This window comes from Amblyomma maculatum, chromosome 3 (assembly GCF_055883805.1).
Source record: "Amblyomma maculatum isolate TAMU_Amacu chromosome 3, ASM5588380v1, whole genome shotgun sequence".
Classification (NCBI taxonomy): domain Eukaryota; kingdom Metazoa; phylum Arthropoda; class Arachnida; order Ixodida; family Ixodidae; genus Amblyomma; species Amblyomma maculatum.
The window spans coordinates 117,106,623-117,124,643 of record NC_139346.1 but is presented as its reverse complement, the minus strand read 5'-3'; the positions used below and the strand labels follow the sequence as shown (position 1 = coordinate 117,124,643).

The following is an 18,021-nucleotide window of genomic DNA, read 5'->3' as shown; positions in this document are numbered from 1 at the left end:
AGTAGCATGGCGGCGCCTGCAAGCTGGGAACTTTGTAAACCTGGTCTGGGCGTATTATGTCCTGATGGACGATAAAAAAAAAAGATAAATGCAAGCACTGAGGGGAGAAAGCGACAATATAATCTCGGAATGTGCTAGCTCTCCATGGGGCAAAGCAAATTTAAATTGTACAGAAGTAGCTGGGAAGACCTGCTGCGGAGCGAGGTCCCTGCTCCACAGTAGTCCACAGCAACAAGCCATCCGCCTGGCGGAAGAAGCCGTGAAGAACCAAGACTTCTTTGCCTGCTTCTGATCGCGGAAGTCTCGGTTCCCGTCCCTTAGGCCTGCGTGCCGGGGGCGGGAATTGGGGGCCTCCTTATCTGGTGGAATAATTATCAATTAAAACTGATTGCGGGGCTAGTTGGTGAGTGTTTTTTGTTGCGCTATTGACCTTTCCTTTATGTGAGTAAGTTGTTATCAGCATCATCCGAGTCATCTGGCGTAAGGTCAGAGGAGGAGAGCCGGAGATAGCAGCAGCGCGGTTCGTCGGAGCCGCTGTGTGAACGCCGCTTGCGGCGTGGGCTAGCCTGCCACCTAATTTTTCGGTTGTGGGCTGTCATTGCACCCGCCACCGCTTCGGTGGTGGACGACGGCTGTTGCGACGAGTCTTTCCCTCTTTTTTTTTATTTCTTCTCTATAATGTCTTCTGTCCGCATGAGGCAGCGGAGGCGGCTCAATTACAGAGCCAGAGCCAGTAGCAGGCCCGTGCATTTCAACGCGGTAGCGTTAAGGAGCTCGTGACGCAGAAAAGCCGGTGTCGTCGGCGGCATTGGCCGTGAGCGATAAATCCCGGCATGCACCTCATAAATAAAAAGGAACTTCCAAGGTGGGCTGGGTGGGAATCGAACCAGGGTCTCCGGAGTGTGAGACTGAGACGCTACCACTCAGCCACGAGTTCGATGCTCGAAAGCGGTACAAAAGGGCTTCTAGTGAATGCGGTGTTGCCTTAGAAACGTGCCGTAGAACGTTATACTTATGAGCATGTTACAGAAGTCGCAGTTACACGAGTAGCGAAGCGTTTCCGCTACATTTCTTCTGCGCTCTGCGCACATGCAGAGCCATCTTGCGGCAAACACAGAACTCCTCCTCGCAATGTGCGGCGCTGCCCCGACACGTGGCGCGCCACTCGCCCCTGACACCCGTTACAAAAGGACTAGCTAACACTATCATCAACGTTTCGCCGTGCACCCTCACGGGTTGTAGAATCAAGCGTCTTTCCTTTCTTTAGATCACTATCTTCGCTCACCCGCTTCTCCCCTTCGGGCCGCGCGGGTACCGGTGCGAGGATGCCCCAGTACCCTTGCGTTCAATAAGTTTTCTATTTATTTAACTCTCTCCCCTTCGAACATCCAGCGAGCGTCACTCGAACAGTGGTCTTTAGGCGACGCGGCTCCTCTTTCCGCTCACAGCGCGATTGCTAGGTGCAGCGTCTGATGCCGGACGTCTGACGTGATCGCTGCGCCGTAGCGCTTCTGCTGGGAAAGCGTCCCCTGCGATGTAATAACGCTATCGCGTTCCACTCTTGAAGGCGAAGCTTAAGCGTCCTCCAAATTTTCTTTTCCTTCTTCCTACAGTCGCACCGCTGTGACGAGAAATGGAGAGCGAGTCAGAGCCTGGAACAAGCCAGGCTTAGCCGTCGGAACGAAACCAGGCGAAGGCATTGAGCTGAAGAGACCGAGAACGCGCAGTCACAATAAGCGATGGCGAAAAGATGCAGCTCGACGGGTTCGCCTTGCCTCTGAAGGTGCATCGATCGACGACGAGGGGCAGTCTAACACATCTCTGGATATCTATAGCCCGACATAGCTGAGAGCTAAGCCACAGCCAAAGTTTTTATTACTTTTTATTTAAATAATGTGTTAGAGAAAGGGAGGAGCATTATAACTTTGAGTGGATGTCCCGCGGAATTGTGGACACCTACACCAAACCAGGTCAGTCATTTTTCATATTTTTTCTTGTACATTCTACACTGGTTTATAAGAAAGGAAGGGCAGTGTCTTCGATCTTCAAGGTTGTTCAAGGTGAAAACTTCCATGAGGCTGAAGGCTATAACAATTGGTTCACAGGATAGAAAAAGGCCCAGTATCTGTCACACCTGTATCAGTGGGCACCTGTACCGCGCCCTAAGGGAAGGGAATAAGTTAGTCGTTTGCACCAGAATCTCCTTGTGCATCGGCTTCAGAGGGCAGCAGCGGTCAAAGGCATCATATGCCTCACATCTTTTTTTCTTTTCATGGTGGTGTCTCATATTGCTAACAGAAGGAAGAAATGTTCAGTCAGGGATAACATAATAAAAGGAGACTTAGGATGGGGCTAGCTACAATGGAATTTTTTATTTCAGTTTTAAAAGGCAACACCTATAAAGCACTTTAGAAAACCTACTAATTTAGTTGGCAAGATCAAAGCACCCTTAAATGCTGCCGCACATCACAGTGCGTGAATGCATATGTAGGTGCGCAGGCTTTAAAACCGAATGGCAAAATGCACACAACTGAAACTGTTCTGCGAAAGCAAATTGTTACTGACACTGTCTGCCTTTCTCTAAGCAGCGATTGCTCACACTGTCATGGGGCATAAATCCACAAACTAAAGATATGTTTGTGTCAGGTAGCTCCAAATACTAGAATAATGATATAAATATGTCATGCAAGTTGCATGCCTAGTATCAAATTCCCCTCACCACATGCATTTGAGGTTCTAATAATACATAACTAAATAAGCGCCTTTCGTTACCCAATTTTACAGTCAATCGGCAGAGACCCTACTTGGTGCGTCTGAAAAAATTTCTTGCATCTGTGATTGCAGAACTTGTAGAGTGGTAGATAACAGGGAGACAAACCTGAAAAGGCGGTGATCCCTTGTTTGGACAACAAACCTGAAAAAAGCAGTGTCCCTTGTTCAGGGATATGGTGTGATGTACCAGGAAGACTCATGTTGGGCATTTCGAATAGTAATGTTAACATCTCAAGGCGCTCACAAGTGCTGTAATATATGCTAGGTGACCCAGCCAAATTAGCCAAATTTTTCAAAAATGAAATAGAAAGATAAAGTAAACAGATACAAAAAAGAAATACTAATCTTAATTTTTTTTCGTTCCCCAAAGTTAATTTCCCCAAAGTTAAAAAAAGGGTCAGAGTGTCAATGCAGAAGTTGCTAAAAGCCTTGAAAAACAGCTGGGTGAAAAGATTTCACCTAGGTGTCTTTACATAAAGTAAAATATGGCTTTTATCTTGCCTTAAAAACAAGCACAATAAAAAAAAGCTTCGATGTGACAGTGGCACTCCTTCAGCATCCCAAGAAGACCTCTGGGAAAGAAAATTCACTTTTTTCAGCAGGATGTGAGTCAGGCGAGAAATAGGCACTAACACCTGGTCAAATGGTAGATTTCTTGAAACATCGGTAGATAAAGCTTCATCTTGGTGACAAACATTTCAGACAGCTGTCTTGTTTGTGAAGCCATTAATTAAAAATGCAGCTAATTACTCTTTATCGCCGCTTCTGTGGCTTTCCCTTGTGAGGATACACATGAATCCTCTGTCCCATTATAGTGGCTGCACGTAATTATCATGCGAGGTTGCGTGCGAGCCGTTAGGATGGTGAGAGGAGGGTAGAACGGCCACCTCTACTGCCTCTTAGTCTCCCGCAGCGATGCCTCTGTGACTTTCTCTCTTCCTGGCTTAGCTGGGGAGGCTCCTCTCTATAACCCGGAGAAGAGCACTTCCCGCGATTTCCTCCCAGCTTTGCTTTGGAGGATGGATGCGCACACGCACAGTTCAGACTTTCTGCAGACCTCATTTCAGTCACCTAGTCATCGCACGCACTTACTGCTTTGGCCCATCAGCGCAAAGCCAGGTGAGGTGAGTAGAATGTTCCTCTCCCCTTTTCTCGTGCACTTCCCCCCTTTATGGTGGTTTCCTTTCACCCTCATGAGCGAGATGACTTTGAACTTTAGACCTTGCATGTGACCTTTCAATTATTGTTTGCGAGAGCCATGATAGGGGGGAGCTTTGTGATTAGTCACTTAATGACATCACACCGCACCATCATGCGATGGAAGCAGCCATGATATCACTTGGGGTCGGACGCGACGGTGGTGTCCTTAGGGTTCTGCAACAATGTCACCTAGCGCTTGCTATGTATGAATGTTTGCTAGCTACAGTGGTTGTTTTCTCAGTGCTGTGTTTTACCATATACAATTACTCAGCCAGAATAAAGCCTGCTTGGAGTACGCAAATTGTGCTTGTCCCATCTGGCCCAAACACGCTGTGGTGGTGACTTATCACACCGCAGGTTGGGGGTCACACTTCTGACTGTTAGGGCTGGCACGCTGGTGCTAGACAGGGGCCACTGCGGCTAGCCATTTGGAGTGTTATTACAGGAATACTCTCCGTACCCTTCATTGCCAAAAGACACTGTTGCCAAGTGTAGTAAAGGTGGGATATATGGGCTCGCGGTCCCTGTTCCTCTATGCAACTGCCACATTGCACTCGACGCAGACAAGCCCCACAGCTAGAGTGCAGCTACCACAACAGCGGTTGTCAGCTCAGCTCTCACCAGGTGTGCCCATGCGCCACCAGGTTTGCATGCCTTCCAACGGCAAGCATTGGAGGAGAGAGCAATACGACAAACCAATGAGGTGTGGTAGAGGCACAAATACAGTATGAAAAGTCCCATAAAGAAATAGCATCTCAGGATTGCACAGCTGCTGCTGTCATTTGCAGGATAGGGTGAAGTCCGCAATTTTAAGGTGACAGCCTTTCGTGGCTCATGGGCAGCGTAGACAGTGAGCGTCAGCAGGAAATGTCATTTCCACATGAACTGACACTTAAAGAAAAAGAAATCTGCCTCCACCTGGAATCAAACTGCAATCCCTTCAGTCCCTAGTGGAGCACGAAAACCACTATGCCACACCAGGCTTGTGAGAAACAGATCATAATTCTTGTCTAGCGCGAGGATGATTGTATAGTGATAACGATGATGCAGTTAGTGATGATAATGATGACAGTAGCAGTGTTATATGAGCTGCACTTAGTGATAATGATGATGGTGGCAATGGCAATGACATTGACTGTGCATTTAGATGAAAGTGGTGATGACAACTATGATGCGGCCAGTGAAAACAGTCCTGAAAGTGGCTTTTAAGTGCAGTTATATATTTCTTTTTTCTTTACAATTTGTCGTTGCACTTGCTGGATCTTCCTGCAAATTTCTCAAATAAACGAACGTATAGTCTGAGAAACCTTTGCAACAGTTGATCTATTGCTGCGTCAGCAAACTGTCAGGGGATTATAAACCACATGTTGAGAGCCACGTTTTGGAGCTACTGCTAATACAGAAAAGCTCGTTAATTCGACTCCCGTTAATTTGGAAAATCGAATAATTCGACCTTCGCGCCTGGTCCCCAGAGTTATGTATAGGAGTCTATGGGACGAAACTCTCGTTAATTCGGACGAATTTGACCGCACAACGGATAATTCTGACAACTTTGGGCAGCTACCGAGGATAGAAAACGAAAATAAGACGAACGCGGCACAATAGCGATACCCAAAAGCAGCATCGCCATGGACATCAATTAATCAATTTGGCTCGACTTGTGGCTGGATGGGCGCTTTTTCTTGTTTTTTCACGAGTCGACATTACTGGCGGTGCCATTTTGTCGTTTTGCTGCTGTCTGTGCGCTACGCTGTTGTATTGAAGACTGCTCGCTTTAGTGAGGCTCATTGCTTCTCTGTTATGCGCTGGTATCACCGCACTCGCCCCCGATGGCAACACCGGCGAAACGGCCAAAGAGCTACGAGGCCAAGGACTTGGCTACCAAAGTGGAAATTTTGCGGGCCCTTAAGAACGGGCTCTCCCGACAAGAAGCAATGAAAAAATATGACGTGAAAAGGAGTACTTTAAGCACATATGTAAAAAATGAACAGATTCTTCAGGCGTTCGAAAGCGAGAAGTTCCAAGCGTCAAGAAAGCGTCTGCGAACAGCAGCTCATCCGGAGTTGGAAGAAGCCTTGCTTCGGTGGGTAGTCAACTCGCGTGATGCAAACCTCCCATTGAGTGGACCCCTCATCATGGCGCAGGCCGAGAGGTTTGCACTGATGATGCATATCGATGGATTCAAAGCGTCAGAAGGGTGGCGTGCGCACTTTAGAGACAGACATGGTCTCGTTTTCAAGACTGTGTGCAGCGAAAGAGGTGCCGTCAACGAAGATGTTGCCAATAACTGGAAGAACGCTCAGCTGCTGGAACATATCGCAGCATATGATCCAAATGACATTTTTAATGCTGATGAAACAGCACTTTTCTTTAAGGCACTGCCTGACAATACTGTGACAATGAAAGGAGATCCCTGCATCGGAGGAAAAAGGAGTAAAGAACGAGTCACCGTTCTTTTAGCCGCAAACATGACAGGGACAGAGCACTTGCCGCTTGTCGTCATTGGAAAGGCACAAAAGCCACGGTGCTTTGGGAACGTGCCTGCTCTTCCGGTGGAGTACCGGGCTAAAAAGAAGGCCTGGATGACATCGGAAATTTTTTGCGGCTGGATACAAAAGTTAGACCGACAGTTTTCTGCGAAGAACCGCAAGGTGTTATTTGTCCTTGACAACTGTAGTGCACATAACAGTGCCACCGGACTGAACAACATAGAAGTTGTTTTTTTGCCGCCCAACACTACATCGGCCCTCCAACCGAAGGACCAAGGTATAATTCAGTATGTGAAGACTAAAGCAGGCGTGTGCTGGAACGCATGCTACTGTGCAATGAAGTCGGTAAGCAGTACGACGTGGATTTTCTGAGCGCGGTCAACATTCTTGCCTACGTTTGGAAGAACACGCCTGCGCACGTCACCGCTAACTGTTTTCGACACAGTGGCTTCGTTTTGCCTGAGCCCTGCAATGACACAGTGGCAGAAGTGTCGCCAGACGACAATGCAGATGACTGCCCGGATTTCGGAGGTGTGCTGCCGGATGCGGTGACACTCATAGATTACATCAGCATTGATGACAGCGTTGATACAGCCGGCTCTCTAACTGAGGAAGAAATTGTCCGGAACGTACTGCACGGCGAAGATTTGGAGGAGGAAGAGGGGCTCTTCCTCCTCTAAACAAGAGGAGCAGCCTCGGCCCCCTCGCACTGTGAAGGAAGCAGCAGAGACCCTCATTGTGTTAGAGGAATTTTGTTGGGGCACTGCAGATGGCATGCGCGCTGCTGAGCACCTGGAAGGACTGAGGAAAATAGTATCTGCGCGGGTTTCCGCGGGAAAGCAGACAAGCATCCGTGATTACTTTAAGTAATAAAGGTATGTTGAGATAAAATCGTGCATGTCTTTTTTTTTTGTTCTCTTGATAATTCGGACATTCGGTTAATTCGGACATATCTTACGGTCCCTAGAAGTTTGAATTAACGAGCTTTTACTGTAGTTACAAGTCAAGATATGTCCTGACTTACCCAACACTGTTTCCTTTTCAACCTAAACTAGATGTATCACTGCTAAACGGCCTGGCAAATTAGCTTTTTTAGGCAAGGAACAGAATGGCCTTTTATCTTATTCTCATCAATAATCACTCCCAGTTTTTTTTTTTAATTCATGACACAAAAAACTGCACGTCCTAAAGAAATGCAATTTAATGTATTGCAGGCAAATAGTTACATACTTATTATCCTTGCACAGGTGTCATTTTGAGAGAAAACTAGACTAAATAAAGCTTCCTGGATTCTTACTCTCCTTCTGATTTATTTGGGACACAGCCCAACAATATTTTGTCCACAGATGACATCAATTAAAAGTTTGAGGCAGTTATACTACCTTGGCCAGCTCTCTGCCCAAAATACTTATGCACAAGAATGTGAAAACGAAAGGAAGTAAATAACTGTGAAAATATTTTTTATTTATTGTTTCTACCAGAAACAAACTCTTTTTTTTTTTTATCTTTCAAAATATTCTGTGTTGATGCATTTTCGTAAGATCACAATGCCTGCAAGTCACCTGAGAACCACCACCACAAAATTTTTGCGAGGAAACATTATTGCACATATATACTGCATAAGTAAGAAAGATTCCCCGATCTTCTTTAGCCTGCAAAAACTGGCTGCTTCAGCAAAAATACCATACTCATAACATAACAGCTTGGTTCCAAAGTTATATACCTTGCCAACTATCACTGGCAACTAGCCTTAACCAAAGTATTACTGCATATGGCTCCTGGCTTCCACACACACTTTGATGGCTGAGCTTGCACCCGAAGCACTAAAAACATTTTAGGTCACTTGTCAGAAATGTGAAAAAGCCTGACCATTATTACCGGCAAATTTCAAGAGGGGTGAGTGCCCACTTATGTGTGAAATTTTCCCATTAAAGTAGCTATACTTAGCTCCTTTTTAAATTCTGCAAATAAATACTTAGAAACCTAACAGTGCATGTGAGACCATCCCCTACTCTTTGGCCCCAAAATTTAGCTCATAAATCCACCTTTGACCGTCAGCACCTCCTCCTGGCTCCAAGCCCAGAGTCATCTGTTGTCTTCTATGTGCTAAATATATATGGCTGGGGGGGGGGGAAGGAATTCACCAGTGGCATTGCACATGAGAATCGTATGTTCCCCTACACTGCTACAGGTGCACAAACCATCAAGACCCCTTGGTACTCCTGATGGCGGCCTCCAGGACCTTCCATTGGTCCTTGGGGACTTCAGACAGCCTGTTGAAAACACTGGCATGGTAGTTCAGGTGACCTCCATCCATGCGAATAACCTGCAGCAAAGAAAGGTCAGTAAACAAGAACTGCCACGCAGTCATCCATGTCGTTTTCTCGAAACTTCATCAAACCAACAATCACAGGGGTAATAGAATAATGTATTCAAATCCCAGCCCTCTTTTCTCAACTTTTGGTCTCATTTTCTTTACTTTCCTAGGACTAATTAAGCTTCTCCCCAATCTTGTTTTTGTTCCTTCTGTACTGAGAAAAAATAAAATGCCCTTTTGACTGACTTGGTTGGCTGCTTAAGGTGCAACCTCAGGAAAGCATTCTTTCACTTCTGTAACCATTATTTGACCAAAAACAATTTGGGATGATTAGACATTTGTCGCAATAATCTTACAAAAGTAGACGTATTGAGTCCTTCGAGCTTAGTCTCGGAGATCATGCAGCTACCCGACACTCTCAGCACTAATCTCCTTCAATGCTTTTTTTCCCTCTTACCTCCTAGGGAGTAGAACAGCCACTTGCTTACCTCTCCAGTGAGCCAGCTTGAGTAGTCACTGACCAAGTATGCTGCCAGGTTGGCAACTTCGCCTACTTCCCCTTGCCTCTCAATGGCGCCCTTCACGGCTTGCTCAGAGAAACGGCCGTCCGGGTCCAGCCTGCTGAAGGCGCCCTACGACAGATAGTTCAACCATTCAACAGGTGGTAAACAAAAGTGCACGAAAACAGCACACTTGCAGCAGCACATGCAGAGAAATTGCTGCAAATGGCTTAACTCTCGCGAGGAACTAATTGTCACACTTTTCACAAATCACAAACCGCCATGAAACACAGTTTTTTGGTAAATAATTTGGCTGAAATGTCAACCTATGATTTGGCAAAAATAAACTGTCACAAAGCATGCTGTTTACGTCTTCGAAGTGCATTTCATACAAATAAATGCTGCAAGCCAAAGATATTTTTGAGTCAAGCTTCTCTTTGGTCTTCAGAAAATGTGAACAATAAGAATCAACTCAACTTCAGTTTTTTTCCACAATATTTACCCCAGCTCATCTATCCATTCCATGTAAATGTCTTTGTGTGCCCTCTGCATTCATGATGGACTTTAGTGAGCCGTGCAACGTGAATGGGCTTTATTAATACCCATGCTCTCAACTCTCAGTTTATATTGACAGCTCTTTGTTCTTGCTCCACTTCTTGTTGTATGTACCCAGCGTAGCCCTGCTTGAAAGGACTTAACAGGAGAGGGAGGCCCTAAAGAGCCTGCAAATTTCTTTTTTCAGAAAAATGAGTGCCCACAATACCATGTTAACGTCGCGCAACTTTAACCATATTAGCAAAATGCTCAGCTCGCAAATAATAAGTCATTTAGAGAGTAATCGTCTATTATGTGGCAGTTATGTTTTGCTGTCACCAATTGAAAAGTCAAAGCATCGAAGTGCAAGACGTTTGCATTTAATGCCATCGCATACTGCGCAAACTTAGATTTGCACAGGACAATTACATATATTGTCGACTCAAATCCCTATTGGAAACTAACCGCCCAACTTAATTGACAAGCAGAAAGATGATAAATAGAAAGCGAAATAATATGATACTACTCTGAATGCTGCATAATGAACGATTGTGTCACAATTTTTATACCAAATTGCAGGTGTATTTTTCCTGACACGTTTTTCTCTATTTTGGGTAACGGTCACGACGACAGCAATGGTTTTTTTTTTATCGAATGAGCTGTATATGCTATCGCGCAATATATATAAATTCACTCTGTCCAGTTTGACAGTTCCTGACTTCCCCATTACCGATTCAAGTAATCAACAACATATCACGCAGACTATTGGGCCAACTGATAAATTGCAGAAACCTGGAGGTCAACATCACAACACAGGAAAAACATCTTTGTGTATGCCGGAGAGGTTTCAGAAGGTTTCAGCTGTGCCAAACTGCTGTTCTTCACGTGCATGCAGGGTATAAACGCTGGCAGCATAAACCTCCAGAAAGGTTACTTAACTAAGAAATATATTTAACTCTGTCGAAATAAAAAAAACATCCCTCCTAAAACAACGATGCCCCAAGCAGAGTGTCAAACGCCCACGCCCTAGAGACACAATAATGCCTAAAATCTCCTTATTTATAGTGCATGTACTCAACTTGAACGTGTCCAAAACAATGCTGTTAGTTCATTTCAATAGTAAAAATTGTTTTGTGATGTCACACGTTAAGCTTGCAAATGCATGGTTTTCAAGTGCTCAAAACAATGAATGGTTAGTGTTGCCACGTGTGATTGGCCCAATTGGACAAAAGCTTTCAGTAGCAATCGCCATACTGTCAAATCCACCTATAACAATACCGGCTTTCACAATATACCGAATATAACAATGGGCAGCCGCTGCCCCGTTGGGTTTGCCATGTGTTCTATGGTAAAATAATCCACTTATTACAATGAAGTTATATTATCAGTTATAACGATCAAATATGGTCACTGAAAGTAAACAAAAATGCGGAAATGCAGCGACCACAAAAGTGCGTCAGTACGCGGAGACGCCGACAACGCCAATGCAGCGACAAAAAATTTAAAAAAAAGAAAAAAAAAAAGAAATGGGGACAGAGCGCATCGATTTAATGTGTTGATTGGGCACGGCGGGGAAGCTTCCATGCCGTGGAGACGTGAGGGAGGACGGAGCGCTTCCTCATGCGGAGAAGGAGAGAAGGCGTAAGGTGCTGCTAGGCACGGCCGTTCTGAAGGAGAGCTTTGAGCGCTTCCACTCGAGACCACCCGAGGTGTAAGGAACTCGCGGCTTCTCTGCCTCTGCATGGTGGAGCCGTCCATTATGAGACAGTGCTGCACTATCCTGCCCTATTTGCTTTGACCAGACCATCGTTTCGCAGTTACACGTTTTGTGGCAGGTATGCAGCAGCGTTCGTGTACGTGTCCTTCTAGTACGGTTCTCCTAGTGTGCAATTATCGTTGACATGATCTTGCTGGCCCTGGATTTTCCGTGTACAGCAATGGAGGATCCTCCTTCAGGAAGCGCGACACAACCAGTGCAGAAGCGGAAGCGAATGGCAATACCGCTAGAAGTTAAGCGGAACATTGCGCTTGAGCACAAGGACGGCGTAAAAGTGTGCGACTTGGTGCGCAAGCACGGCCTGACGCGATCGACAGTATCGACAATCACCCGCAACGCGCTTAAGATTGAGAACGAAAGCAATGCCAGTGCTGCCCATGCCAGGGCTGGGCAAGATACCCCAAAAAAGTATCTTCGATGCTGATACTCGATACCCTGAAAAATTGTATTTCCGATACTGATACAAGATACAGAGTCGAAATTGATTTTCGATTTGATTGATTTGATACACGATGACTGGCCCATGCGATGGACGACGGCCGGAAAAGGATTCAACACCGGGCCTACAAAGACGTAGAACAGATACTCTACCAATGGTTCTTGAACACCCGTTCAGCGAACCTGCCGATTAGTGGCCTGCTTTTAGCGGAGAAGGCGAAGCACTTCACATACCTTCTACACAACATTGATTTCCAGCCTGGTGGGGGTTGTATTCAACCGTTCAAGGAAAGACATGGAATCGTCTACAAGGCAGTCATGGGTGAGGCAGGATCACTCAATGTCGATGCTAGGCAGAAGTGACTTCTGAAAATACTGCCCTGCATCCAAGAAGCATACGCAGACCGGGACTTGTACTCGTGATGAGACTGGGCTGTTTTTCCAGATGCTACCGCCAAAGATGCATGCTGCCAAGGGTGATGCCTGTAAGGACGACAAGCAAAGCAAATTGCGCGTGACCGTTTTCTTGTGTGCCAAAATGGACAGCAGTGTGCCGCACCTTTGTCACAGAAAGATTCAAGAATCCTCACTGTTTTCGTGATGCCGCGAGGTTTCCGGTTCGCTACCGTTGTAACGGGAAAGCATGGATGACGAGAAAACTTTTCTACCAGTAGCTGGTCGAGTTTGACCAGCGGATGCAGCGCGAAGGCAGGAAGAAGGCATTGGTGCTCGACAATTGCACTGTGCACCAAACAGCTCAGAAGCTCTCGCATGCGGAAGTTTTTTTTCCTCCCACCAAACACCACTGCAGGCTTGGAGCCTATGGAAGCAAGTGTGATCACTTGTTTCAAGGCACTGTATCACCGACGTGTTTTGACAGGCTCATGCTGAACCTTGACATTTCTGTCCGAGAATGCCGACGGGTACCTGACTTGAAGGCCTTGCTCCTGACGACAGTTCATTCACGAAGTTCCTGCTGATACAACGATGACCGAACTTTGGTCCACAGTGAGCGGTAGTGATGGCAACGCGTCGGGACTTGAGGAATTTTTACATGTTGACGATACAGTCGCGAAAGGTGAAGAGCTGACAGACGAGGCTACTGTCACAGCAGTCAATGGCGTGGAGGACGGTGACAGTAGCGACGACGACAATGAACCAGAACCTGTGCCGGTCGCATATCAGCAGCAGGCTTTGAAAATGATCTACTCCCTGCGGAACTTTGTTTTTGCTCAGAACCTTCCCCTGCACAATGTTCACAGTTGGATGCCCTGCAGAAAGATTTAGGCCAGATTGCCGGGAAACAAACTACACTTACGGATTTCTTCCCGCTACGAAATAACAAGTGTAAGCTACATTGTCCTCATTAAATGTGTAGTTTATAATGTTTTCTTTGTTATTTTTTTCGGCTTAACCCGGTTATAACAATGATATTTCCATGGCACTTCAATACTGTTATAAATGGGTTCGACTGCATACTGTGAACCAAATTTTCAGAGTTCGACAGAAGTTGAGAAAAATCCAATTCATTTCAAGACCACCTCTAGAGCATCCACTTCCAAGGACAGAAAACCGCTCCGAGATATTTAGAGTACACAAAATTATATTTCCTAATAATTTCGAAAACATCCGAAGATTAGAATGCTGTATTATTCAAGTTAATGTTTTTGTGCATGCTTTGGTCAAGTTATCAGACGTGAAATGAAACATGCATTAACATGTATACCTTAGTGTAAACAGGCCCAGGCTCAATGCAGTTGAAACGCATGCCGTACTTGGCCCACTCTGCTGCTAGTGACCTGAAATAATTAAAAAAAAAGAATGCAATCCACTTAATAGAAGAGAAACAACAAAACGGCATTTTTAGCTATGATGCACAGACAAAAGAAAGCAGTACACTTATTAAACATATGCACACTATTATGTACTATAAAACAACAATAGAAAAACTAGTAATATCTAGAGCAGCCCACAAAGTGAAAGAAATTTCCCTGCCTTTTCTCACGATTCCCTGGGAAGAAATAATGGAAACCGTTATTCTGCACTCTTTACACAATAACTCCATACCCAGAATGCCTACACGGACCTCATGACAGCAGGTGATGGTTCAAGAGCACGTAACCCATGACATCAAGTCACCTTTCAGACTCAACCAACCTAGATGACATTCTCAGTGACCGAAAAGTGATGTAGCAGTTCTTGTCAATGAGCACCAAAGACATCTTTTAGATATTAGCATGCTCACCACACACAGTAAAGGCGCTTACACGAGTAGAAGTTCTTGGTCCTTTTCTGTTGCTACCCAAAATAGTGAAGTTTTGGACCATTGCCTCGATTTCACTAAAAGTCGCAGGGCTAGTTTATAGTTCTGCAGAAAATACTTCTATGATATTTCGTTACTATACAATAATTACAAAGCGTACTATGTAATCTATGTGACAAGGATAACTATGCTTGCTTAGGAAAACTATCACCCAGAAAAGAAACAATTTTCCAAATTTTTGTGTGTTCATAGGCTTATGAATGTCCAGAGCACATAAATGTGCAATTATTTTGCTAATTTCTGTTATATTTGAAAAGAATTATGGCATACAGAAAGTGACATTGGTTACTTCACTACAGCCACTCTATAAAACTTTTTATTAAGAAAAAAAAATACTAGAAAGACTGAGTGTAAAGTCGTGTTCGTCACAAAGTTTCGCTTCTGAAAGCCCAGTACAGTACTAAGTAACTACCAACTAATGGCGGAAGGGCAGTCTTCCTAAGCTGACAGTTTACTAAAAAAGCAGACATTGAGAAAAACGGACTCGAAGATTGAAAACTACCCCACTCTACTGCCCAAGCTCCAGTGCTCAACAACACCCCCCCCTTCCCCCCCCCCCCCCCTCTGGCCATTTCACAGGACACAAAAGAGCATGCAAGTGTTGCTGCGAAATATCAATAAACGAGAATTGCTGTGTTTGTATTGCACTTCCACAAATAAAATTTAGCCGAGAGGTTCTATACCTGTCCAGGAATAAAAAAATATTAATCCAAAGAGAGACTTCTGAATTCATATTGCAGTTTCTTGTGCTGTGTCCTCCCTCAAAGAATATTATTGAGCTAAAGACCATGGTTTTCAGTTCCTTTCTAACCAATAATTATAATTACAGAATAAATAAGCTGCTAGGCTATTGCAATGGGTAGTATTGGATGAGAATTTCAACTCTGTATGAATGTTTGCATGACAGTGGTCAAGGTTAAGGCACTTGTCTACTGAGCTGAGAGACTTATGTTCGAACCTAACAAAGTTCAACCAAATTTCGATAGGGGCAACATGCAAGGCGTCTGTGCACCGTATGATAACAGCACATGTTTAAGAAACCCCAGAATGTCGAAATTAATATCAGAACCATCTATTACAGTACCTCTCACTGACCGAGTCCTGGAAATTTAAACAAGTAGGTGGACGGCAACTACAAAATCAATGCAGACTCAGCGTACATCATTAGGGCTTCAACGCCGCTCTTGGCTGCTGCACTTGGGGCAACATAACCGGAGCCGTGCTTGGTGTAGGTGGCAGATATGGCCAAGAAGTTGGCCCCTGAAACAAAGTTTAATACTAGAGTAACTGGATCAGTATGACTCAGGTGCTAATGAAAAGTAACCATAGCTGCAAGAGTAATACAGCCACTATTAAAAACCAGTGGAACAGCAAAATATTACAAACAACCCTAAACAACCAGCATTTTGAAGATCATATCATATGTGCTTCACCGCCGTGTTGAAGCATAAAGCACTCAGCGTGCTGATAACTACCTTTTCTTTCTGGATATGAAAAGAGCCTTTACGCCAGGAAGTAACAAATCAACAATACGCATTCTTCGTCTTTTTGCATGATGGAGCGTGTTCGGAGTATCTTCATATTTTACTGACAACTTGGCTGCTGCAAAGCTGATCTTCGAAAGATAAAACCTGAGCAAAACCATTCGCCTATTCACGCTGCCTATTTGTCTGAGGTGTGATAATGTGGGGTGACGTCCTTAAGAAGGAAGAACCTAGCCGACGACAGGCCCAGTTGAGCGCGATTTGTCGGCGTGCACTTAGCCTCAAAACTGTTTGCAGCCTTGCCCCGTCATACGGCGCTGACGCACGGAAAAGTCTTCGCTCGCGCACGCCAGATAAAGAATTGGGCGCCTCTACCTTGATGTGGCTATTAACGTCTGTGCATTTATAAGAATTGATTGTGCAGAAAAGGAAACTCAGTGTGGGCATGTCAGTGAATCGGCTTACTTTAATTAAAGCTGTTCCCAAGGATATGCGGGATCGAATCCCGGCCTCGGTGACTGCTTTTCGATGGAGCCAAAAACCCAGGTGCCCGCGTACTGTGCGATATCAGTGCTGGTTAAAGAACCACAGGGGGTGGAAGTTTCTGCAGTCCTCCACTCATAGCCTGAGCCGCTTTGGGGAGTTAAGCCCCACAAACCAAACCAAAGTTTAATTAGACAAGCACTGCTGCAATACATGTAATGACTGCTGCTTTTATAAAACTAAGTTAAATCTCGTTACAAGAGACACTGTTACAAGAGACACTCGGTTATAAGAGACATTTGAAAATGGTTTGGTTGGTTTTCCTATGTCTGTCATGTTAACAACATTGCACACAAGAGACACGGTTACAAGAGACACTCGGTTATTAAGGACGACTTTTTCAGGTCTCTGGAGTAAATTCTTCACAATTTACAAGAGACACAACCCAGGCGTGCTCATACTATGAAAAACTGCGCCGAACTTAACACACCACAGGAAAGAAGACGAGACAAAGGCGCTACTCACAACAGAATTTATTGAAACCCATGAGTGATCTTATATAGGCGAAGTTTCCAAAGGGAAAGAATGATGGGGAGAAAGATAGAGGAAATCATCAAACGACCATCAAGAACGCAAAAAACGCAAACTCGGTTAATGGATAACAGAATATAAAAACCTAATTTCGGAGGTCAGAAGAGATAATGAGGGGATGCTGATACACCTGCTGTCAAACTCCTTAATGTAGAAAGCCTCCGAACTAACATGTGCCGCTTTATCCTTACTCTTTCCAAGAATCTTCGTCTCATTAAACCTGGCCCCGCATCCGTTGCAGTTGATTACGTGCGCACACGACAAATTTCATGCATGTTCCCCCAAACGCTCGTTGATGCATCGGCCAGTTTGGCCTACGTACAACTTTCCACATGTCAAGGTGTGCTCATGCAATGCATCTGGAACGTACCAACTCGTACATGATGCACTTCAGATTCCCTTAGCTAAATTTTGTTCCATTTCAGTGTCCTTTTTGTTGTGTATGTCAGGAACTGAGGAGTGCTTCCCCATGATTAGAAAGTCAAAATGGCATCACATTACTGTTACCTAAGAAGCAAATCAAAATGCATAAATGCCACCCAGCATTTTTTAACTCCTCACTGTTAAAATTTGATCACAAGATGAAAGCTTAGAATCCTGATGTCTTTCTCTTTGTGAATCATCTGAGGGTGACGAGCCTGTAAGCATTTGAGGGTGACAAGCATGTAAGAGCGCCTCAACGGTATTAGAGCAACAGGAAGGCTTGCAAAGTGAAGTGCTTTACCTCCAGAATTTGGGAAGGAATACATTCTGCACTCACAAAAATGCATACTAGTATAACTTGTTTAAGCTTTCCTGAACAATTTCCTGTTAATGCATGTGAATGCATTTATATACTGATGTGCAGTAAACTGATCAACACAGTGATTTTAGAATTTTTGGTTACAAGAGACCTTGCTTACAAGAGACTTGTTTTTCGGGTCCTTTGAGTGTCTCTTGTAACGAGGTTTTACTAATGCATGGGCCAATGATGAAATTTGCTATGATAAAATTTTTTATATCCCCGCTTGTTTGGGCTGCCTACTGTGGGTTCTGAATTCTGGTGCAGTTTCCAATCACTTTTGCACAAGCGCAGGTGAACGCCGCTGAGTGCTTGATGCGGTCTTCAAGCAG

At 44.7% G+C, this 18,021-nt stretch overlaps 1 protein-coding gene across 3 annotated transcripts in view; it reads right to left on the bottom strand.

Moving 5' to 3' along the window:
• Positions 1 to 2,345: 2,345 nt before the first annotated feature.
• LOC146195782 (2,4-dienoyl-CoA reductase [(3E)-enoyl-CoA-producing], mitochondrial-like) overlaps positions 2,346 to 18,021 on the bottom strand; it is a 36,234-nt gene continuing 20,558 nt past the window's right edge. Inside the window, exons 5-9 of one of the 3 annotated variants that reach the window (XM_084597918.1) lie at positions 15,511 to 15,610; positions 13,754 to 13,826; positions 9,267 to 9,410; positions 8,663 to 8,787; positions 2,346 to 2,914 (exon numbers count right to left, since the gene is read on the bottom strand). In XM_084597918.1, coding sequence (XP_084454044.1) covers positions 8,665 to 8,787; positions 9,267 to 9,410; positions 13,754 to 13,826; positions 15,511 to 15,610 — 440 coding nt within the window. In that variant the 3' untranslated portion in view covers positions 2,346 to 2,914; positions 8,663 to 8,664. Of the gene's footprint in view, positions 2,915 to 7,677; positions 8,788 to 9,266; positions 9,411 to 13,753; positions 13,827 to 15,510; positions 15,611 to 18,021 lie in introns of those variants that run through there. The other 2 variants (XM_084597919.1, XM_084597917.1) reach the window with 2 other exon arrangements.